This window comes from Pygocentrus nattereri, chromosome 18 (assembly GCF_015220715.1).
Source record: "Pygocentrus nattereri isolate fPygNat1 chromosome 18, fPygNat1.pri, whole genome shotgun sequence".
Lineage (NCBI taxonomy): Eukaryota > Metazoa > Chordata > Actinopteri > Characiformes > Serrasalmidae > Pygocentrus > Pygocentrus nattereri.
This window is the reverse complement of record NC_051228.1, coordinates 3,430,062-3,455,033: the sequence shown is the minus strand read 5'-3', so window position 1 is coordinate 3,455,033 and position 24,972 is coordinate 3,430,062. Positions and strand designations below refer to the sequence as shown.

Here is a 24,972-nt window from a genome sequence, read left to right as displayed (position 1 = left end):
TTCAATAAATGTACTTATAAATCTATTAATAAGCAAAATCTGCTATTTTAGTCTTTACCAAAGACTTTTTTGACAGGATCTTGCATAATTTTCATCTTAGCATAATATTTTTGCCCCTCAATTTATTGTAGTAATAATAATAACAATAACAAAAATCATATTATTATTATTATTATTATTAGTAGTAGTAGTAGTAGTAGTAGTAGTAGTAATAATAATAATAATAATAATTATTATTATTATTATTATTATTATTTTATTATTATTATTATTATTATTATTATTATTATTCTGTTAAAATGGTTTTAAATAAACGACACACTGAATAATCTTCCTCCTCCATTCAGTAGCAATAAACACAGACCAAGACTAGAGTGTAATGCGCCTTTAAGAGACATCGCGTTCCCCATTGGAGGAGAACAGGCTGAGCTCCCCTCCAATGGTGCGCAAGACGGCACAAAGGGATCTACTCCCTCCCCCTTTCACAGCAGTACAGTGATGAGGGGTGTAGAGAAGGAAGATGCTCCCTTTGTACCGGTTATAGTGCCGTTTCCAGCACCGGAATTCGTGGATTTACTGTCTTAAAATGAGGAATACAATCAGCTCCAGGTGTGGATGCAGGAGAAACACTTACTAATGGAAAGAGCGAGAATATCAGGGAGATGAAACGCGCAACAAACGAAGGGTGGAAACGGGCAGCGCTGCGGCTGCTTGGGTTCTGTTTTTTGTGGGATTTAACCGGAGCTCAGATTCGCTACGCCATACCAGAGGAGCTAAAGGAAGGCTTTGTGGTTGGAAATCTCGCTAAGGACCTCGGTTTAGACGTCTCTGATATCGCCTCCCGTAAGTTACGATTAGCATCTGAGTCGAGCAGAGAGTATCTCCGTGTGGATTCAGGAAAGGGGGAACTGGTGGTGAATGATAGAATCGATAGGGAAAGCATTTGCGCTCAAAGCGCCGCGTGTGTTCTACCACTGCAGGTAGTCATTGAGAATCCTTTACAGCTGCACCGTGTTGAGATAGAGATACAAGATATAAACGACAACTCGCCGAATTTTCACACAATAGATGGCACGCTGAAAGTGTATGAATCGATTGCTCCTGGAGCTCGATTTCCTCTCGAAAGTGCTGAAGATCTAGATGTTGGAAGTAACAGCCTGAGCTCTTATTCACTAAGCAGAAGCGAGATTTTCCGTCTAAATGTAAAAACCCTAAAAGATGGGAGAAAAGTGCCAGAGCTGGTTGTTGAGAAACCACTAGATAGAGAAAAACAGCCCGTTCACAAGCTGATATTAACAGCTTTGGATGGTGGAAATCCGGTGAGATCTGGCACAGCTTTATTACAGATAATTGTCCAAGATATTAATGACAATGAACCAAAATTTGAACTTGCTGCGTACAAAGCTCTGGTACCTGAAAGTGCTGGCGTTGGTTCAAGCGTCATGACTATAAAAGCCACCGATGTAGACGAAGGCTTAAATGGCGAAATCCAGTATCTTTTTGGTGCACATACCACCGATCTGGTCAAACGAGCTTTCAAAGTGAACCCTGACACAGGAGATATTACAGTGATTGGAAACTTGGATTACGAGCTCACCAAATCATATACGTTCGATGTTTGCGCAAAAGACAAAGGGAACCCAGAGCTGGAGGGTCATTCTTCAGTTCAGATTGACATTATAGATGAGAACGATAACCCTCCTGAGATTATTCTCACGTCGCTGCCCAGCCCTGTGCCAGAAAACGCCACAGTGGGGACCGTGGTGGCCCTAATTAATGTCAGAGATTTGGACTCCGGTGAAAATGGTAAGGTCCAGCTAAATAGCCCTCCTGATTTTCCTTTTAAACTCAAGCCATCCTTTGGCAACCACTACTCACTGGTAACTAACTCAGCCTTAGACCGTGAACATACATCAGAATACGATGTAGAAATAGTTGCCCGTGATTCTGGCGCGCCGTCGTTGAAAACGACGAAATTCGTCAGTGTGAAAGTTCTCGATGTTAATGACAACCCACCCGTTTTCTCTCAGCCCTCTTACAGCGTTTATGTAAAAGAGAATAATCCAGCAGGAGGTCCGCTTTTTTCAGTGAAAGCTTTTGACGCTGACAAAGACAAGAACGCCGTGCTCACATATTCTATCGTGGATTTGCATTTGAATCAAGTTCCAACATCGTCCTACTTCTATATAAACTCTGAGAACGGCACCATTTACAGCATGAGCTCTTTCGATTATGAGAAGTTAAAGATTTTGGACGTTATTGTCCAAGCGAAAGATCACGGTTCTCCGTCTCTGAGCAGCAACGCCACAGTCCACGTGTTCATCCTGGACCAGAACGACAATGCCCCCGCGGTCATCTACCCCTCTGCAGTCATGGGCTCCGCCTCTCATCAGAGGATGCCCCGCTCCGCTAAAGCAGGACACCTCGTCACTAAGGTCACGGCAGTGGACGCTGACTCGGGCCATAACGCCTGGATCTCCTATTGGCTCGCGGAGGCCGCGGACGCGTCTCTGTTCAGCGTCAATCTGCACACAGGAGAGGTGAGGACTAAGCGCTCCGTGTCCGAGCAGGATGACTCCTCTCAGAGGCTGCTGATAGAGATCAAGGACAACGGAGAGCCCGTGCAGTCCACCACGGTCACCGTGGATGTGCTGATAGAGGACGGCTTTCATGAGCCCGTCTCAGACTACCGCAAGAAAAGCGCGGAGGTCAGTAAGAAAAGCGGGAAAATCACTCTGTACCTGATCATCTCTCTCGCTTCTGTTTCGCTGCTGTGTTTGATGACGTTCTTCATCTTGCTGGTGAAATGCGCTCGAGGCAGTAGAGGCAGCTCGAGCTGCTGTATCAGGCGGAGCGAGTCTGGATATAAAAACCCCAACAGAAACCTGCAGATCCAGCTCAACACTGACGGCCCCATTAAGTATGTGGAGGTGCTGGGAGGAGACATGATGTCTCAGAGTCAGTCGTTCGGCTCCTATCTCTCTCCAATGTCCGAGTTCAGTGATTTCACCCTCGTTAAGCCCAGCAGCACCACTGACTTCACAGACACGCTCAACGTGCTGGATGCGTCCTTACCTGACAGCACGTGGAGGTTCGAGAGCCAGCAGGTGAGAGGAACAAGGTTCTGAGACAAACATGCACTGATGCATTAGTGTTGTTGTTCTGTTGGGCTTTTTTAGTTCCCGTGGTGTTCTGCATTGTGTTTCAGCTCCATTGCTTGGTGTGAAGATCTCCTACAGTGGTTCAGGGGCAGCTGTTCAATGATGTGGTGCTGGAAATGGGTGTTTTCAGAACTAGTGAGTTGGACAGCGACCTGCCTCGGTGAACAGGCACAACAGGCTATTGTGTTCGGTGCTTTCTTGCGCGCTCGGGTTCATTGTAAACCACGTACATTAAGGTTTAAGATATAAAGATATAAGGAAAATAATATCTGTTATTTATTTATTTATTTATTTATGTATTTATTTATTTATTTATTTATTTATTTATTTATTAAGTACTGGTTGAACCAAAACTTTTGGTTTGCTATCATTTTCTTTAGGTTAGTTTTCGCAACTTTTAGCTCACATTCACTTTACAGTGCAGAACAATATTGTTGTTGTTGTTGTTGTTGTTGTTGTTGTTGTTGTTGTTGTTGTTGTGAGCCTGTGTAAAGGCTGTTCCACGCTGCTTGAGATTTTTCTTGGTATGCTATTGCTCTCCATTCTCTTACTTTAGCTGAACATCCTAATTTATGAACTCATTTTCCCCTCATCATCCAGAAATGGGCTGATGAAACGTGCTCTGTGTGAATGTGTCTGGTGTTCTGGTTTTAACACAGTTATAATCACGATTACAGTTATTGTTTACATTGCCGGAAATATAATCTATATATGTATAGAACTATTAAACAGAGAACCATGGAGCTAATTCCAGCAATTTTCTCTCTATAATACAAAAAATAATGGTGGAAAAAGAGAAAAAAATGGACAAAAAATATTGTGAACACATCAATAAACCAATGCTGAAACAGTAAGATAATGACATATTAAAAATAATACCGTTTATTTTTCCCCAAGTCAGATTCAAGGGTGCTGATGCTGCGGGAGCCTGTGCCTTTAAGAGGCAGCTCTCTTTCTATTGGATAGTGTAGCCGCTCGCTGAGCTCCAGTAATATGCAGGACTGTACAAAGAGATCCACTCCCTCCCCCAGCCCAGTGAATCCCACAATGCACAAAGCCGGAGGAGACGGAGGTGATGCGCCTCTCTCAGCGATGAGAATGGATTATAATAAAATTATCAGACGAAATGGACAAAACGCGCTGCTTTTTGGTGGGATTTCACCTTTTACATGCTTCTGCTAATTCGTGTGGATTTTCTACCAAAATGACCGAGAGGAGGGGCTCTGGAAGCTGGAAACGCCATTTATTCTGGCGGTTTCTCTTTCTTCTTTTGTGGAATAAGGCAGAAGCGCAGACTCGCTACTCAGTTCCAGAGGAATTGAACGTGGGCTCTGTTGTTGGAAATATTGCGAAAGACTTAGGCTTGAAAATATCCGAGCTTTATGATCGTAAGCTGCGAATAGCCTCCGAGTCAGGTAAGCAGTATTTCAGCGTGGATTTGGGGAAAGGCGAGATGGTTGTTCACGAAAGAATCGACAGAGAGAGGCTTTGTGGACAGAATGCGAACTGTCTGCTGCCAGTTCAGGTCATAATCGAGGACCCTCTCCAGCTGCATAGAATAGAGGTTGAAATACAGGATATTAATGATAATTACCCTCATTTTCTATCAGCTGACCGCTCATTAAAAATAGCAGAGTCGACCGTCCCTGGGATGCGTTTCCCTTTGGAAAGCGCGCAGGATCCAGATGTTGGAAGCAATTCTTTGAAGTCGTACACGCTGAGTAAGGATGAATGTTTCAGCCTGAAGGTAAAGGATCTCGGTGATGGTCGTAAAATACCAGAGCTGGTCTTGGAGAAAGCCCTCGACCGCGAGAAGAAGGCTGTTCACCAGCTTCTGCTGACTGCACTGGATGGTGGAAATCCAGTTAGATCAGGCACGACTCAGATAAATATTACTGTGCTGGATAACAACGACAATAACCCAACTTTTGACAAAACTGTCTATAAAGTTAACATTCCAGAAAATTCCATAAAAGGGACTACAGTTGTAAAAGTCGTTGCTACAGATTTGGACGAAGGCCCTAATGGTGAGGTGGAGTATTCGTTTGGGGAGCACACGGCCGAGGCTGTGCGTTCATTGTTTTACATTGATTCCAAAACTGGTGATTTCATTTTAAACGGGGAGTTAGATTATGAGACCACCTCCACCTATAATATTGAGGTCAGTGCTAAAGACAAGGGCATGCCAGAAATGGAGGGCCATTGCACAGTTCAGATAGACGTTTTAGACGTGAACGATAATTCCCCCCAAATCGTGCTCACCTCCAAGCCGAGTCCAGTGCGAGAGGATGCGCCCAGTGGCACCGTGGTGGCGTTAATAAGCGCACGGGATGTTGACTCCGGGGCCAATGGGAAAGTCACTCTGCAGACCCAACCGAATGTCCCTTTCATATTAAAACCGACCTTTTCCAATGACTATTCCTTAGTGACGAACGGGGTTCTAGACAGGGAGATATTCCCCGAGTATAAGGTGGAAGTCACCGCCTTTGATTCAGGTTCTCCTTCACTGAGTAGCAAAAAGACCATCCCAGTTCAGATACTCGATGTTAACGATAACCCACCACACTTTACTGATAGGGCATATAAAGTGTATGTGAAGGAGAACAACAACCCAGGCTCTATAATCTGCTCGGTGTCCGCCTCAGACCTCGACGTAGGAGAAAACGCCAAACTATCCTATTCTATAATCGACTCCAAAGCTCAGGATGTTCCTTTGTCATCGTACGTGTATATAAACTCCGATAACGGCAGCATCTACACCATGCACTCCTTCGACTATGAGAAAATGAAAGTTTTCCAGATCCAAGTTCAGGTGAAAGATCACGGCTCTCCGTCTCAGAGCAGCAACGCCACAGTTCATGTGTTCATTCTGGACCAGAACGATAATGCCCCCGCGGTCATTTACCCCTCTGCAGTCATGGGCTCCGCCTCTCATCAGAGGATGCCCCGCTCCGCTAAAGCAGGACACCTCGTCACTAAGGTCACGGCAGTGGACGCTGACTCGGGCCATAACGCCTGGATCTCCTATCGGCTCGCGGAGGCCGCGGACGCGTCTCTGTTCAGCGTCAATCTGCACACAGGAGAGGTGAGGACTAAGCGCTCCGTGTCCGAGCAGGATGACTCCTCTCAGAGGCTGCTGATAGAGATCAAGGACAACGGAGAGCCCGTGCAGTCCACCACGGTCACCGTGGATGTGCTGATAGAGGACGGCTTTCATGAGCCCGTCTCAGACTACCGCAAGAAAAGCGCGGAGGTCAGTAAGAAAAGCGGGAAAATCACTCTGTACCTGATCATCTCTCTCGCTTCTGTTTCGCTGCTGTGTTTGATGACGTTCTTCATCTTGCTGGTGAAATGCGCTCGAGGCAGTAGAGGCAGCTCGAGCTGCTGTATCAGGCGGAGCGAGTCTGGATATAAAAACCCCAACAGAAACCTGCAGATCCAGCTCAACACGGACGGCCCCATTAAGTATGTGGAGGTGCTGGGAGGAGACATGATGTCTCAGAGTCAGTCGTTCGGCTCCTATCTCTCTCCAATGTCCGAGTTCAGTGATTTCACCCTCGTTAAGCCCAGCAGCACCACTGACTTCACAGACACGCTCAACGTGCTGGATGCGTCCTTACCTGACAGCACGTGGAAGTTCGAGAGTCAGCAGGTGAGCAGAGAGGTGCAGTTTAAGTTTTTCTTCGTGACATTTGCCCTCTGGCGCGCGCACGCGTGCGTGCCTAGTGTGTGTGTGTGTGTGTGTGTGTGTGTGTGTGTGTGATGGGGATGGTGGGGGGCGGGTTTGGCTGACAGCTGTTTCTTTTGGTGCACACATTAAAAAGTTCCTCTTTTGTTCCTGATTGGGGTCTGTGGTGGAGAAACTAACTTCTGTCCAATGGAAAGTCGCTGCGTTTGGGGTGCAATAAACCCCCACCTGCTAGCTGCCCTCACCAGTATCACTTGGACAAAGAGCAGTCCACAGCGAGTGTAGCCGTTTAGCGTCGCACTGTCTTGTTTTTAATGTAGGGTACTTTATAAAATAACATATGCCTGTTTTTATTTCACCCATGTAAGCCTTATATCCAGGACTATGTCATCTAAACTCGTGGATTTATTGTGGTAAACGATCTGGCAATGGACTCCAAATTGGTGGACGAAAGGGCATTAGCTCGGGCTTTGATCTGGATTATTCTCCAGTGCTTGTGCTTTGAAATCCAAGCTTCAGAACTTCTATATTCCGTGGCTGAAGAATCCAAACCAGGGACTACCGTCGGCCACATGTCCAAGGATCTGGGCATGGACGTTCGGAGCATGGTTCACAGGCAGCTGCGCATTGTTTCGGAATCTAACGCCAAATATTTCGACGTAGACTCCACAAGCGGAGCGTTAGTCATCAAGGAGGCGATCGACAGGGAAAGCATATGCGGCTCGAGCTCGTCATGTCACATTCGGAGTCAAATTTTACTCCAGAGTCCTCTAGAAATGCATCGCGTCACGGTAGAAGTTGTAGACGTGAATGACAACGCGCCCGTTTTCCAAACTAACGGCACCTCTTTGGAAGTTTCCGAGGCTGCTGCCCCAGGGACGACATTCCGTTTAGAAAGCGCATACGACCCGGATGTGGGAGGCAATTCACTTCGTTCTTACATCCTCAGTCCCAATGACTGCTTTGTTTTAAAGGTGGACATGAAAAGTGACGGTACTAAACTTCCACTTCTGGTCTTAAATAAGCCTCTCGACCGAGAAAAGCGGAGCGCGTTCCGATTGATTCTGACCGCAGTCGATGGCGGTAAACCAGAAAAATCTGGCACTACTCTTATTTTGATGAACGTGCTTGACGTCAATGATAACGCTCCCGACTTTGAGAAGTCAGTGATAAGAGTGAGTCTGTTAGAAAACTCTCCAGTTGGAACACTCGTGGCAGCTCTCAATGCTTCTGATGCTGATCACGGTCTGAATGGAGAAATCTTCTATGCGTTTGATAAAGTCACTCCCAGCTATGTTCTTAAGCTTTTCAGTGTGGATCCCATCACTGGGGAGATCACTGTCATAGGCATGGTAGATCATGAGCAAGCACATGTGTATGATATCACAGTTCAGGCCAGGGACAGGGGAACCCCTGCAATGGAGGGTTCCTGCAACATTAAGGTAGAAATCACTGATGTCAATGACAACACTCCAGTAATTAGCATCGATTCTCTGTCGCATGAACTGAGTGAAGACGTAAGCCCAGGCACTGTGATCGCTATCCTCAGCATCAGAGATGAGGACGCGGGGAAAAATGGGGAAGTGAATGTCCAGATTCCATTTGAGCTGCCTTTTAAGATCTGTAGCTCCTATGAGGGCCACTTTACTCTAATGACTGATGGCCAGCTGGACAGGGAGACTGTGGCTGAATACACTATCACTGTGACGGCCACAGACTCGGGCTCCCCTCCCCGTTCCTCACAGGAATCCTTTGTGGTTCGCCTTTCAGATGTAAATGACAACGTGCCAGTCTTTTCACAGCCCTCTTACTCAGTGGGCATAGCTGAGAACAATGCTCCAAATGCTCCTCTTCTGTCCGTGTCTGCATTTGACCCAGACGTGGGCGAGAACTCCACTTTGTCTTTCTCTATAGTGGAAAGTGATGTCCACGGCTACCCTGTGTCCTCATTTGTCTACATAAATCCAGAAAAAGGGCACATTTATACCATGAGGGCACTCGATTATGAGCAGATGAATGTGTTCCAAGTTGTGGTGCAGGTCCGTGACCAGGGGTCGCCAGCTCATGGCTCCAATGCAACAGTGCACGTGTTTATCATAGATCAAAATGATCACTCACCCAGACTTCTATACCCTGCACTTCCTTCCGATGGCACATTGCAGTTTCTGGTGCCAAGCAACGCAGGCCCTGGGCATGTGGTCAATCGGATAACATGCATAGATGAAGACAGCGGTTACAATGCCTGGCTGTTCTACAGCTTGGCTGGGCCGGATGCAGAACTGTTCCACATTGGAGCCCACACTGGAGAGCTGCGGACAGCCAGAAAGTTAGTGCAAGATGAGCGTAAGGGTGTGTTAAGCCTCATAGTTCTAGTGCAAGACAATGGCAAGCCTGCATTCTCCACCACTGTGGCTGTAAACATCACTGTGGCTGAGAAAGCCACAGATGCTTCCTCTGAGCGCAGGAGCTCACCTTCCCGACAGACTAAAGGCTCATCAGATTTATCGCTTTACCTCATAGTCTCCTTATCCTGTATTATAGCCGTCTCTCTCCTGACTATCTCAGTGGTAGCAGTGCGATGGCTTGGGCACCGAGGTCACTTGGCCTGCCTGATGCACAGATTGGGCTTTAAGCAAGCTCTGCGTCAACACCAACACAAGGATTTCCACCTGCAGCTGAACACTGATGGTCCTATTAGATATCTGGAGGTGGTGGGGGGCTCTCAGGACCCTCACAAGCGCACATACACACCATGCTTCTCCACCATCTCCAGCAGGAGCGACTTTGTGTTTGTTAAGACACCAAATGGTGCCTTGAGCACAAGCCTATCCAGAAGACTGTTCAATAGCTCGTTCATGAAGGTGAGGGTTCTCCAGTCTTAAAATATCAGTAATATTTGTTGTGATGGTTGACTTAAACCTGCGTGGACACGCTGACATGACTGCTTTCTGGGTGCATTACAGCACATTATAGCAACTAGCACTGTAACTTAGTGACATAATGCTGATGACGTGATACAGCTTAAATCTTTTAATTGGTATATGTGTGTGTGTGTGTGTGCGTGTGTGTGCGTGTGTGTGTGTGTGTGTGTGTGTGTGTGTGTGTGAGTGTGTGTGTGTGTGTGTGTGGCATGAAGGTTGTGTCAGTTGGCATGAAGGTTGTCATGTACTCCAATGAACACTGGTGTACAGTAAAGTGTTTCCAACATATCTAAGCTCATGAGCATTGAACTGAAGTAACACTAACATAGCAGAAACAGATTGGGTGGAAGCGTAGCAGGAGCTGTAATGAATTAAGATAAGTAGCCTCACCTGAGATTGCTGATGTGTTTGAGAACATTGGGCCTCATTCATCAACTCTTCTTGAGAAGAAAGTTCTTCTCAAACCTAAAAGTGTTTTGTTTGTGATATTACTCCAGCCTTAACCAAGCAATCTATATGATTCAGACTGCGAGCTCTGAGACTATGCGCATTCATTTCATTCACTCAGAGCCAAACTGTGTTTAGATCATCTCCAGATCTGATGACCAAGCAAGGAAAAATCTATGTACTGCAAGCGAGCACATTTGATTTTCATGCTTGAATGCGTAGCTGTTGCGGGCTTTGAGGAATCATGCTTTTAGAGGCACCGTTGGCAGACTTGGGCAGTAGGTCAAGTTCAGCCTGGGCCGACTGAACTGCACGTGTGGGTGGGAGAGCCGCCAGCAGTTGGAGGGCTGGTCCAGCAACTGTAATCCTGTCTGGGGTTTAGAGGATCAGTACAGTAGGACGTTAGAGCCACACGTGCTCCTCTTTGACCGAGGCTCAGTCCAGCAAAGTATGGCGGGTGGCCGGGGAAGCAGCAGATGTGTGCCAGGATTTATGAGACGATGAATATTAAAAAAGATTAAGAGTTCATAATGCTAGGTCAGAAACTCTCAGTATGTGCATTGCTAAGTGATGTCCTGTACATAATGTATGTAAGGTGACATATATATATATATATATATATATGTGTGTGTGTTGCTCTTTACATTGTATGTATGAATTTCATGATCAATGGACCAAATGAAACGACCCAAAATGACCTGGGAAGACGTCTGGTTCCACTGACTTACATTAAAAGTAAAGTTTTTTCCTTCTTTTTTTTTTAACCATTTTTTTGGTTCACTGAAGAACCATGTCCGAGAAAACATGTGAAGAACTTTTTTTGGCACCAAACATTACGGCCATAACCAATAATGGTAACATAACACTGATATACACATGTCATGGCAGCATGTGGCATCATACAACATCTTCCATGGCATAGTTATGTCAATATTTTGCAGCAGGGCTCTAGTAAAGTGTTCCTTTTAGAACTTTAAAAGAGCCCTCACATAATATAAAAGTTCTATACCAATCCAAGGCATCTTTCTAGAACATTGTGTGGTGGTTCTTTAAGGTTCTTCACGCTCATGCATCTCATTCATAAAAAAAAGTTCTCCAGTGAGCCATCTCCTGATAGTATTTTTAAGGAACCAAACACGGTTCTGCTATGTTACTGTGCCAAGAACCTTTTTTGGTACCATTTCTGATGTAGAACATACACTCTCAAAAGTCTAGGATGCGGCTTTGCCTGAAGCTTTTCCCATGTTCATTATGTGCAGCACCTACTACTCTTATGTTGCTGAGAGTGAGCTAGTGTGCTTTCCTGTTGTGTAGACGCATTCATGTGTGGCAGTGACATGATGGCTTTTTCAATTATTCACACACTCAATTCCCCTGCCTACCACACATCTGCTTCTATATCACACTCTGAGTCTTGCTGTGTTCCTCAAAAACCTAATCAATCCACCCCTTCCTGTTTTCCTACCAGTTTCAGTTCAGCGGTTCACTCTATAATGACCTCACAAACACCATCTCCTGGTCTGGAATCTCTGGCCTTTACATCATCACAGAAGAGCCCTTATTCCAGGACTGGGCGCCAGAATTTTTCAACCTCAAAACATAAACTGACCATAATCTTCCTCTTCTTTCCACAGCAAAAGCCACCTAACAATGACTGGCGCTTACCCCCAAACCAGAGACCCGGACCAAGTGGGTAAGTGATTTCGCTTATATTATCATGCATGATAACCTTTTAGAGGTTTCCACTGGAATTGAGTGTCTGTATTCTCAGTTAATGTTTTATGTAATCTAAGAGTTTGGAGGGAGATCAGAGAACAGAGACTCAGACTTTGTTTTCCATTGGGCAGCTTATCTTGGAGGGGTTGGGACTTGATGGTTGGGCATAGATATAGTTTAGTTGGGCAATGAATATGACATCATCATAGACAGCATGCCACTTGCAGTGGTTTGCTGATCAGTGGTGGAATGCACAGGAGTCTGTGCATAAAATGCTCATTTTCTGGAAGCATATTAAACATAGTGCAGGACTATTGAGAATTCAGAAAGCTTCAGTAGTGGACTGAGTCAGAATGATTTGGCAAAAAAATCTAATTCAAATCGTTTTCCCACCTACTCTAGATGTAGTTGATCAGCTGGGACATGTTTAGCGTCCAAATTTTGTATCTTTAGTTGGAGCTACAAGCCTAATGTTGCTAACAAACAGTAGAAATCAGTAGTCACCCAAAACGTTTTTCACACTCGCACCACATCCAGGTCATCATTAAGGTGGCACAGACTTGTTGATGCGGTTTACACGGCAAAAAATGGCATCTTGTCAAGTAAAATTATCTTAAATATACTTAAATCTAATATTTAGCTTAAATCTAATATAATATAAGCTTAATTTAGACATTTTGACTTGTTTTCAGTCATTTTATTAAGTAAAGGTGTCTCACTAGATTGGCAGAGATTTTGGCTTGTTGTAAGAAATGTTCTTGAAACCAGCAATTTTTTTTATAAAATTACCTAAACAAATAAATCATGTCTAAATATCAGCTAGATCATTTTATAAGAAGTGCATAAACATCTCAAGACATATTGACTTGATCTAAGTCATTTCACATGTAATATGCCATTCTTTGCAGTGTAGGACACAGCATAAATGACTATGAACAATCAAAATAAATAAAACATCACTGAATGTCTGAATGTTGGGATTTGCAGAAAAAGTTTGGGTGACTATTGACCTCTAGTGTTTGTTAACAATGTAGCTCCTCAAGCAAAATCTGGATACCAAACCTTTCTTGGCTAATCGACAACATCTGGAGCAACTGGAAAGTTGTAGAAATTAGATTTTGTTTGCCAAGCGAAACATTGAAAGCAGATGTTAGTCTCCTCCTGATTGGCCTGTGGGTGAGTGAGTGACAGCCCCATGCTCCTATCCCTGTGTTCCAGCCAGCACAGGTTCCACACCCTGCAGCAGAGGTGGACTCCCTACGAGAAGTCCAGGTAGAGTGGAGTAAGAGGAGGAGAGTAGTGTGTTTTGCAGCTTGGCTTCATGTGGGGAGCCCTGTAGTGGGAATTTTCTTTCTGTCAAGGTCCTCTAGAGCTACTCAATGTGTCTTCCAGCTCCACTACACATTGTCCAATCGTCCTCCAAACATGGATCGATGTCAATTGAATTTATAAAGAGCTTCAATATCTTGGACCTAAGGCTTTTGGACCTGTGTATATTGCTGAAGACTGTGTGTTGCATCTTGCTCTGTAGGTCACTGTGTGTAGCCTTGCCTAGTAAAGTGCCATTTATTTGTCTCTTTGAAATGGGTTTGCATCAGCTTTTGTAGGACTGGTTGTGTTAGTCCGTCTTCATAGAGTAGAGAATGTTTCTGTTGTCCTGTTCTTGGTTTTAATTTTCTGTGTTGATATTTTTTGTGTGAGTAAAGATAAAGTAGTCAATACGCCTAATCACGTTCATTCTAATGCACTTCTTTGTTGGGGACACACAGTATAAACAAATGATAGTAATAGCTGAGTTTGAACTAATTTTGTTAGTTAACACAAAGCTATCCATTGTGTTAGGGGAAAAATGGCACAAAACAGGCCTAAAAACCTAATCATGATGATAGTTGTTTGCTTAAAATGTCCAGTGGTGGATGAAGAACACAAACCATATACTTCAGCTAAAGTAGATACCCAAGGTAAAATATCACTCCAGTAAAAGTAGAAGTTCCTCCCTTTAGACCTCCACTTGAGTAAAAGTACTAAAGTATTTCCCTTCAAATGTACTTAAGTATAAAGTAAAAGTACTAAAAGAGGAATTCTGGCTCTGATGTCCTGTTATCATTTTTATAACCAGACTGGCTTCATGAACTCATTTCAGGTGAAAGTCCTCCAGCGTCTCTCTTGGTAAACCAGTCTTTTAATAGAACGTCATTAATTAGTGACGCTGACGTCTATTAAAATGATCAGAAGCACAAAACACTGAAGGTAAACAGTTTCCATCAGGGAGAACCGAGTGGCTCTGAAATCACTTTTTACACACAAGCAAAGTTTCAGTTTCAGATTTATTTACAACTTAGTTCCAAGTTTAAGTTGAATAAAAACTGGCTTTAAACTCAGGATCACAGATGAGCTCCTTTACTATGTTGATCTGTAGGCGTCTGTTCATAAACATAAACCAGCCCAAACTCATTTACTATAAAATGAAATGGTGTTTGTAGAAATTCAGAAAAAAGCCGCGTCAGTCTCGACTGCATATGTGGACATATTTCTATATTGAAACACAGAAAAACTCTTAAGTACAGTAATCAGTTACATTTACTTAGTTACTGTCCACAGTTGAAATAGTCAAACAAGCAGTAGAACCTGAGAGTGTGTCACTGTAAATAGCATCATGGCTGTGATTTGATTTGATGTTATTCACAACAACACACAATAAGTTTTCTATTGTTTTTATGCAACAATTTTGCCAAGTAAAGTTAAAACTAAAGCAGCGAAGCTCCAAACCTTGCTTGGAATGAATGTTTCCAATGGCAGCAATTTCTTCCACCAATTAAGTAGTTCTACCTCAAGTGGTGTGTTGCTATGCAACAAAAAAACTCTTGTGTTCTTATCATGAAAGAAACTTTGAGCTATCTAGTGTTGAGCTAACGGACCCCAAAGTCTCTACAAAACATGAATGAATGTAAGTAGCTTAGCCAAGTGACCATTGTTGTTACTTAGCAACCATCGTCAGTGCAGCCTCTCTTGGTCAGCTGCATCCGATAACATCACCGCCTCAGGGTTTGGTCCTTGCATCGAGCCGAGAATCCACAGGGTCACAGCTTGACCCTGATAGCTTAAATGACTATAATATTTACCAAACTGAAATCTGGGTTTTTGGGAATTTTCCCGGCCACAGAGAAGCTGCTGCGTTAACTTATTTACACTAAAATCAACAAAACATGCAATTTGACCCGGCGCGCCCAAAATCTTTGCGCATGACTTTTATAGTGTCGTTTTGTTTTGTCCTATTTTGCCCAATCAACACATTTTTAAAGGTCTTAAATAGGGTTCTTGTTCCAAGTGAAAGGGCTTCCCAGAATACCAAGCCATTATTGACCTACTTAAATAGATGTAAGCATGTGAGATGGTCGTATTTGAAATAGAAGATAACGAACGTTACTTTATAATTTATGTCCTATGTAATAAAACTGGGAATAATTTGAATTCCACCCTGATAGCACATTTGGCCATACCACCCAGTACTAACAGACTGCTTTCAACCAGCCAGAATGAATGGGCATAATTAGCTGTTTGTATTGTTGACTAGAGGTCGCACAACAGACCGATTTGACCAATCTTAAGACTGCGGTCAGTTTAGGGAAAAACGCAAGGGCACCAAAAAACAGCAGTTCAGCTCTATTCACCCGCTGGGTAAAGCAGACTAGCCTCACCCTAAACCGAGTCCAGAACGGAGGCCATACACTCTATCAGACCAGAAAATCAATGTGTGTTTCTGTGTGCGTGCTGACCTGTTTGCCTGTCTGATTATATTCCGGTCACCTCCGCTCAGTTTCACTACAGCCTCCATTTTCTGCTGTGTGCTGCTGCTGATTCCCAAACAAAATGGCTGTCTCAGCTCATGAGCCTGGCGTGTTTTATGCTGACAGATTTGGCGGCAGGCGTACACGTGTTTGTGTGTGTGTGTGTGTGTGTGTGTGTGTGTGTGTGTGTGCATGTGCGTGTGTGGGGTGCCGAGTGAGACACTAACCGCACCTGTGTGTCACGCAGAGCGGGACCTCGTCCTGAAGAGGCCGGTGCAGGTGCAGTAGGCGGGACAGGACCGTGGCCCAACCCCCCCACCGAAGCCGAACAGCTCCAGGCTCTGATGGCTGCTGCTAATGGTGAATTTAATCTTTCCTCTCGTTATTAAATTCCTCCACCCTTCCTCCCTGTCTCTCCCATCGTCCTTTCCAGGGGGTAAATTTGGATTTAGAAGGAACAGAGCTTGAGTTTGTCATGAGTTTGCTCCATGTGTGTGTCGTTATGCAGAGCTCTCAGTGTTGTTCACGTGGAGTGTGTATAACAACAGTCTGGTGACGAAACGGTAAACATCATAATTAAGTTTGCTGCCGAATTTAATAATCTGTTTCACGTTTTCAAGGTTCAAGTTTATCCGTCATTTGCACAACATGTCAGGGCATCGATGCGTTGAAATGCTTGTGAGGCTCAGATGATCTACAGAAAGTAAAGAAGTGAAAGTAAAATACAAAAAATTAATTGAAATTTACTAAATATACACAAAATATAGAGAAAATATAAAGACAATATGCATTTTAAAGTTTCGTAAGTGACTCAGTGTTACTGTTCTTTAGGGTGGCTTAGTGTTGAGGTGTTATCGTCCACAGCAGAGATGATATGATACAATAATAACGCTGACAGAGTGACTGGGTGAAGTGGTAGTCGGGGACGGACCCCCAGCTTCACAGCTTGTTCAGAAGCCTGACAGCCTGTGGGTAGAAACTGTTCATTAACCAGGTTGTTCTAGCCTGGATGCTGCGGAATCTCCTGCAGGATGGTGAGCAGGCCGAGTGCTGGGTGACCAGATCTTTTTGACCTTCCTGAGGCAGCAGGACTGGTAGACGTCCTGTAAGGCTGGTAGTTTGTTGCCTACGATGGGTTCTGCCATCCTCACCGCTCCTTTAAGGGCCTCGCGGTCACAGGCAGTGCAGCTGCTGTACCAGACAGTGATGCAGCCGGTGAGGAAGCTCTATATGGTGCATCTGTAGAAGTCGGTATGAAGATGCTTTATTTAGCCACTTCCATGGTAAAAGAGCTAACAATAGCATAATCCTAGATACGTGGCACTAGATACATTTATAAACAAGTTCTTTAAAGAGCCAGATGTACATGATTCCCATCTTCAAGAAGAACCATTGAGATTCACTGAGTGGGCTTTGTTCTGCATATATTACCACTGCCCTTACTAAAGAACCCGTGAAGAACCATTTTAAAAGGGTGTTGGATGCCTTTGAAGTAAAATGCTATTGAAGTACAGTTGTAATGTCAAAGCAGAAACAAGTGGCAAATAAAGATGGTTCTTCAAAGGTTCTTTAGTAGTGTTGCAATCATATGCAACACATTTTGTCTGAAGAACCTTCTGCCAATACAAAGGGTCGTTTATGCATGAGATAGTTCTGTATAGAACTCATGGTTCTAAATAGAAGAACATCCTTTTTCAGGTTTGTAGACTAATTAGAGGCATCATGATCTAATTTATGCAGCCATGCAACATCAGGACAATGTTCTTGCATGACTACATGTTCACAAAATCACATAAACATGAAAGAACACTTTACTGCATGGCAGTATTCATAAGGTTGCATGACACCTACATAAGCACATCATGAAAACTACATAAACATACATAACGGCTTTTTTTCAGTAGACATCACCTGTTACAAAGACTCCTTTGGTCAACACTGAAGTGAAGTTGCCACAACACCCATGTCAGGTGGCTGATCTTTCTGAAATGGGGTTGTCATGACAGTTTTTTCGGGTGAAATGACATAAGGCATTATAACAACAGACTTTGTAGCTTAGTGCTTATCACAGCCACAGTGTGCTGAACACCTGACACAGCTCAAATCTTCTAATTGGTAAAATGGAACTTTCCTTTTCTGAGCTACAACCCCAGAAAGTGACTGATGGTCACTCAAATGACCTACTAAATGTGGATCAAACATTTCATGAATGCCTTCTACAGGATGATTCACTCGAAAGAGGCCCTGAATATTCTCCCATTAGGATGAAGCAAACTGAACCAGAAAAATATTCTGCATACCTTCATGTATATGTAATCGATCACATTACATGTGATGCTGGATGTGATCTCCATTTTTGCCAGACACAATTTGACTCGGTGCTCCATGTTCCTGAAAATACCGGCAAGCATTAGAGAGGTTAAGCATTGCGACGGCTGTCCGGCGCCTCCCTCGTCGCTCCGACGCAGGGGCGTCCTGGCTTGTTCAAAGCTCCATATACCGAGGAGCTCATTGCATGTTGTTTGGTTCATATTGCTTTGTCCAAGTGAGAGTTATTCCAGAATATTCAGGGCCTCTTTCGAGTGAATCTCCCTGAGAAACTATAGTATAGCCTTAAAACTGCCAGGAAAATGTCGCCAGCCCTTTTGAACACCTTCCACCAAATGATGGTAGCATAATTTTATATATTTACCTGCAAGCTTTACAGTACTGAAAACACAGATTTCAAACTCCAGCTGTTTAGCTCAATCTCTATGTGAGGGAAATCAGTGGATGATGTACAGTCCCCCCTTTCCCTCTGCAGTGAGTGACATCACACCTCAAGGTCAAATTCTCAAGGCAAGATTGCCTGTCACTGGATGGAATAAGGAATAAGGGAACCAAGGAGGTAAAATGAAAGAGAGAGAGAGAGAGAGAGAGAGAGAGAGATACTTCCAGTGAGCACAATGCAGCACAGAGCCCATTGACTCTTAATAGACTAATGGAGCGGTAAAGGACAGAAGAGTCTTTCTTCCTCAGTAGCACAGCTGCAGACTGCCTGCAAATGCGGCACTGGCTTATCAGCACTGTTCCCCTTTCTAGTGCTGTGTGCAGTGGTGAATTAGTTCTAAGGACCAGCTATCCACCGATGCAGGCTATGAATGAGCTCTTTTCACCATTTATTTAGTACATATAGCACCACATGAAGCCACCGAAGAATCGCCGCAGCCAATAAATGAAGAAAGAAACGCATGAAAGTCGGCTTTGTCAATGAGCCACAAACCCCCGTCTGTAACGCATGGATTTGGGTGTTGTTTAGGGGTCTTCCTCTTTGAGCGTCATTGAACCTACGACATCGTCCAAGCAGTGTGAGCTTGTGCACGTGTATGTGTTACAGAATACATAATGCATGGGGAAGGGAGAGGCAAAAGCAGGTCACGGGAAGAGCTGCAGTGCAGAGCTTTAGTCACTGTGAGCTGCACTACCATTCAAAAATCTAGATAATACAAAACACGCTTGGTTGCAGATGAATATATAGAATGACTGTAATATGCTAGACCTGTACAACATCACCGGTTTCAAATAGATAAAAAATAAAAAGGGATTCTAATTGTTTAAATGTCTGCCTAAATCAGTTATTAAGACATAGAGAGTCAATCAGACTGCTCTTTTGGAAAACTGGGGAGTCTGAATTGTTTACAACTATAACCAGGACCAACATTTTAGTGGGAAAAAAAAACCTTGGAGAAATGTGACGTGCCAAATAAGTGCACAACAAAATCCCAAATCTTAGTTTCTGATCTACTGATTTTTTAGGACTTAATTACTACCTTTTTTACTCATATATAAAGGATATGTGCTATCAAGTTCCTATTTCAGCAGTGCATATTGAAGCCTGTATGAAGTTTCACTGGTTTTGATTGATTTAGAATTACCAATAATAGATTTTTATCATATTAGCCTACCCATTTTGAGGATGTTGCTGTTTTCCACATTGAATTTTATAGTTGGAGATTGTGGTAAAATCCCAAACCCATCTGCACCTACTGAGGTTGGGATATCGGTGTCCTCATAGCCCTTTATGGCCACGACTGTGACAGGAACCAGTGGTCATATCAAAGAAACATAACTCAGCATGCTTATCTAGCAAATCACCATGACAACTTTAGCTGGGGTCGAATTTAGGCCAGTAGCCGTTGTAGAATAATGTTTTTGTAAGTTCAACATCTTCGTCTAATTTTAGATAATAGGCATTCCAACTAAAAAACTCTTAATTACTGTCTTAACTTTAGGACAATGCCAGTGGCAGTTTCTGTTACTACCCATAGCCATTCTATTACACCCATAAACATTCTATTGAAAATTCTACCCGCCCCCCCCACCCCCCACCCAAACCCCCCCCCCCCCCGTAGCTGCTTGGTTACAGACATAACGACTGATTACCAACCTTGATTGAGTAGTTTTGAGTAGGATTTCCTAACCTGAGATAAGATGCTATAAGATGCCATATCGTTCCTGAATTAAGGGATTTGTGCACATCATAGAATTATCTGAGAAGTGACTCCAAGCTTTTAAACGGTGGCATATGTCTTCTGCCCTAAGTTGCATATGCTCTAACTTCTCCCTCTCTTCCTTCTTTCTTTCTTCCTCCTATTTCTTTCTACCTCTCCAACCCCCCCCCCCAACTCTCACTCTATCCCACCCTCTTCCCCCCATGTCCTTCGCTCTCCCCTCAGAAGTGAGTGAAGCCACAGCGACTTTGGGTCCTCGCTACAATGCGCAGTACGTTCCCGACTACCGCCAGAACGTCTACATCCCAGGCAGCACCGCCACACTTACGGCTAACCCCCAGCAGCAGATGCCCCAGCAGGCTCTGCCTCCACCCCAAGCCCTGCCTCCAGCAGAGGCTCCGAAGGCCGCCCCAACTCCGGCCAGCAAGAAAAAGGCCACGAAGAAGGACAAGAAGTAAGGCAGAGTGACGCGTTGGCATAGCGGTGGAGAATGATCATAGCTGTGGGGATCTGAGCGTTTCTCCTCTGCACTTGTTAGCTTTTCCCTCGCTAGAATGTTTCAACCCCTTAAACTCTGGGCTTGGTATTCATTTGTGTCCATTATCCAGGACCCACCACGGAGTATTCAGTAGCTACTATGAAACTACTACGTAGTTACGAGAGGAATGGAAGTCTTAGAGTTTAAGGGGATACTAATCAGAATATCCTTTTGTTGTGAGATGACGCATTTAAGCTATGTTAACCTCCATTTTTGTTTTGTTCCATATTATTTTGATGCAAACGAATCACCCGTTTCTTTTTCAGTTTGTTTCTGTTTTTGGTATTTTTTTTGTACTGTGCTGTTGAAATGGTGACATCAAGAGGGACTAAATAGGGCGAGATCTGTTCAGATTCCAAAAGCGACCCTCTAGGCGGGGAAATCTGTCCTGTAAGATAGCATAACTGAAGAAAAAATACTGATCCTTTGTCGCGTTAAGGCTTTTTTGTGTTCATTTTAATGCAAAGTAGATCCTTCTTGTGGTAAACAAGAATGAAATATGTCGGTATTAGGTTTCTAAAGAGGATGTGCCATAGCCCCCAGAGGTCCTGATTTGTTTTTGCATGAGCCACTTCGACATGAATAGGAGTATTGAAAATGAACTATGCAGTGCGGGTAAGATATTAAATTGAAAGTCACAAGTTGCAGTAAATGTTAACCGTAGAGAAAATTAGAAAATGCATTTTTCATGCAAAAAAAAAACCACCAGCAACTGAAAAGTTGGGCTGTTTGCATTGTAGGAAAAAGGAATACGATTGGATATGGTGTCATTACATTTGTGAGAATAATTAAAGCAATGTGAGGTTAATGATAGGTAAACAGCTATTATCAATGGCTGAATCCAGCGGTTGAACTCTATTATAGCTGTAAATCAATCCTGTGGACTCGCATCAGACGAAGTACGCCACGTTTTCTAAACCTTGGATAAGGTGGCAGTTACTCAAGGTTTTTGGTCTATGAGTTATGCCATACTGGTTGAGTGAATGGGGGGCTTGGGCACCCAGAGTGAGAGTTATGTTAAAGTGCTTAAAGGGGATGGTGTCTGGGTTGGTGGGATTGTTCTTCACATGTTTGGGGTTGGTTAGAAGCTAGGAAGGTGTAGGTAGATCAACTGGATGCTCAGTTGGATTGAAGGAAGCATGGATGAACATGTAAAGTACTGATGATGTTCTAAAGTGGCTCTCAAGCAAATGAAGATACTTTTCAGTTGACCCATCCATGCTCCACCCATTAATCCATTCCTTCATAGCAAATGCTGGGAAGCTGGACAAGATTTACAGGCCACCGGCAAAAATCCCATTCAGAGGTTCCTAAGTGGCGCAACTGCCTAATTAGTGGCCCCATCTCTGGGAGCTCGCTAGGCCCGTCCATGGCCAGGAGTCCGAGACAGCATCATTTCTGGGTGGGTATCACTCCACGCGATTATAGGCAGCATGGACATCTGTTAGCATTAGCAGCAGTTTTAAAAGATGCCACGTCTTGGAGGAAGCATGTGCCGCTCTTCACCCTCTCAGCTTGGTAGCATCATGTGACACATTAGGAGGACACCTAACTCGCTGATGGGAATTCGGCATGAAAAAACTGGGGACATATCAAAGAAAATTTTGTTTAGATTTGCTTCATAATGGGAATTTCCAGTTTAATATGCTATGCTGTCAAGCTGGACTGTGCTGTCGTGATTGAAACTGAGCTACGTTGGATCTACTCCAACATAATGGCCTTTCATACGTGTATCCTGACCAGCACTGAGCTTTGTGCAACGGTGGCTTCGACAGAACGCAGTTGTGGGAGGAGCATGCATGGCTCAACTGGGAATAACACCAGGAAAACTCACTTTAGGCCACTCCATGCTTGGCCAGCCCTCTTCTACTCTGCACAACCCTAAACGCACCAACCCTTCATCACAATGTAAATAAGATATGTAACCTGTCTGTATAAACTAGCGCCACAAAGATCAGGCTAGCACAGGAATGTTTCAGTATTTTTTAGAAAATAAAAGAAAAGCTAAAAAAAAGAGAAGGAAAGAAAGAAAGAAGAGAAAAACTGATCAAGTTGTAGTGCTATAGACACAAAAGCTTCAAGCTCACTGACTAACCCAACTGTAAATACAACCTGCAGTCTCTGCAAGACACGCAATCGTAGCTTAGGGCTTGTGAAAATTTGTGCATATTTTTGTGTTTTTCCTTCTCTTTCGCTTTATTTCTTCGATCACCTGAACTTTGAAAACGAAAAAAAAAAAAAAATAGCCTATGGTTTTTAGCGTGCTACCCCATCCCATCTCTCTAGAGTCTTCTGTGTTTGTAATTACAGTCAACTCTTAATGCTACCGGAATGCCATTCCTGTCTGTTTAACTATGAATCTATCTATATATATATCTAAATGTCTGTCTGCTGCTTGAATACCTTTCTGTATTCGACCGTGATTACCTTCTTTTAAAATGCTTAGCGCTTCATGTTACGCTTTTATTTTATAATGCAGATATTTATATGGCTGTTTCTTTGTTTATGTTCTTGTTTATTAATGGAACACTTACATTTCAAATAAAAGTTTGTCAGAACTCACAACCACGTCTGGCCTTGAGTATATGTTCTCTTTTCACAAGTGAAACTAGTGAAAACTACAAGGTGTTACGTAACATAGTATTGTTAGATTAGTAGGTGCTGATGTTGCCTATATGAATACGGTACATATGACTACTATGGCAATTTTCCCATACTACCAGAAAACAAGGATCTGTGCTTTTGCCATTGGTCACTGGTCCAGTACCACAAGTTACAGGTTTATAGGTACCAGCTGGACCTTATAATGCACTTTGTGATGTCTCTGGTAACAACTGCAACTGCATTTATCTTCTCGGTGAAGAGATTATGAATAGACCATTATTCCACCAATAAGTGCACCAGAATGTAGGCCAAGTGGTTGGTTAGTGTAGTGAGTAACACCTCTGCCTTCTATGCTGCAGACTGGGGTTCAATCCCCACCTGGGTAACCACCCTACACTACACCAATAAGAGTCCTTGGGCAAGACTCCTAAGACCACCTTCGCCTACCTGTGTAAATTGATCAAATTGTGAGTCGCTCTGGATAAGAGCGTCAGCCAAATGCCTTAAGGGTAAAATAAACTAGTGTTAAGCTAAGGTAACTAGTGTGGATAGTAAGTATAGCCAATGTTTCATTTCACACTCTTGGGAGAAAAACTGAAGCCTTTATTTTGTGCAAATGAAGACATTTGTACAAGCAAGTTAGCTAAGTAGTCGAATTAGATGCTTTGAAGCGGCTTAAAATGACCAAAAAGACCACGAAAATGACCATACATTGCTGGTCATGATTATTATAATGGTTGAAAATGAATCGCAACTAGAATGATAAATTCCGTTGGATGGTTTTGGGTTAGATCTTGTTTTTGACTGTGTGGTCAGAAAATGGCCAATGTGACTGCATACATGCTTATAACAGGTCATATTATAATGCTCTTATATTCAAATAATCCCAGTTAGTGTTGGAGCACACAGAGTAGGTGATCAAATATAATCTCCGAAAAGCTTATTTATGTATTTATTTATTTAAAGCATACGAAGCACATGATTTGCTCTGCAGAATGATGGAAACGGTGGAGTAATACGTTTTATAGTTTTCAGAGCTGTGCAGCTTTAAAGGGGATGACCCACTGTGTCAGTAATTTTAAATTAGCTCAGAAACACCAAGAAGAGAAAACATCAGCTTCAGAATAAGAAGCTCTGTTGAGACTTTATGAAGTAGGACATTCCACTTGCGAAGTCTGCTATATGTTCAAAAGTGTAAGAAATGGCTGTAGGAAAGGCTGTGAAACTCGATGCACCAAACCACAAGCAATCATATCACTATGTGTGAAATAATGAAAAAGACTGGATATCACTGGGCCAGAGGATTTATAGATAAAACATGTGAGGCTGGTGTAGTTTAGTGGGTAATACTGCTGCAGACTAGGGTTCAATTCCCCACCCGGGGAACGTTACACCAATTAGAGTCCTTGGGCAGGACCTTTAACGCTTGCCTACATCTGTATTGTAATGTCAATTTACTGAAGGGCTGCTTTTAATGACACCTGACCTAAATCTATACTAAATTTAAAAAAAGCACATTCCAAGCTGTCATAACATTTGCTGAGGTCAAATGACAACGTAGGCCCAATCCCATTTCTTATTTTTACCCCTACCCCTTGTTTTTGAGAGTCACCTTGCCC

At 43.4% G+C, this 24,972-nt stretch overlaps 1 protein-coding gene across 48 annotated transcripts in view; it reads left to right on the top strand.

Annotated features, from left to right (window-relative positions):
• Positions 1 to 23,311, top strand: part of LOC108437803 (protocadherin alpha-C2-like) — a 334,331-nt gene extending 311,020 nt beyond the window's left edge. For 33 of the 48 annotated variants that reach the window (XM_037547174.1, XM_037547160.1, XM_037547151.1 and 30 more), the window contains exons 2-5: positions 11,852 to 11,910; positions 13,152 to 13,205; positions 15,969 to 16,081; positions 20,437 to 23,311. In XM_037547174.1, coding sequence (XP_037403071.1) covers positions 11,852 to 11,910; positions 13,152 to 13,205; positions 15,969 to 16,081; positions 20,437 to 20,669 — 459 coding nt within the window. In that variant the 3' untranslated portion in view covers positions 20,670 to 23,311. Of the gene's footprint in view, positions 1 to 415; positions 3,108 to 4,193; positions 6,814 to 7,027; positions 9,711 to 11,851; positions 11,911 to 13,151; positions 13,206 to 15,968; positions 16,082 to 20,436 lie in introns of those variants that run through there. The other 15 variants (XM_037547178.1, XM_037547177.1, XM_037547180.1 and 12 more) reach the window with 9 other exon arrangements.
• The last annotated feature ends 1,661 nt before the right edge of the window (positions 23,312 to 24,972 follow it).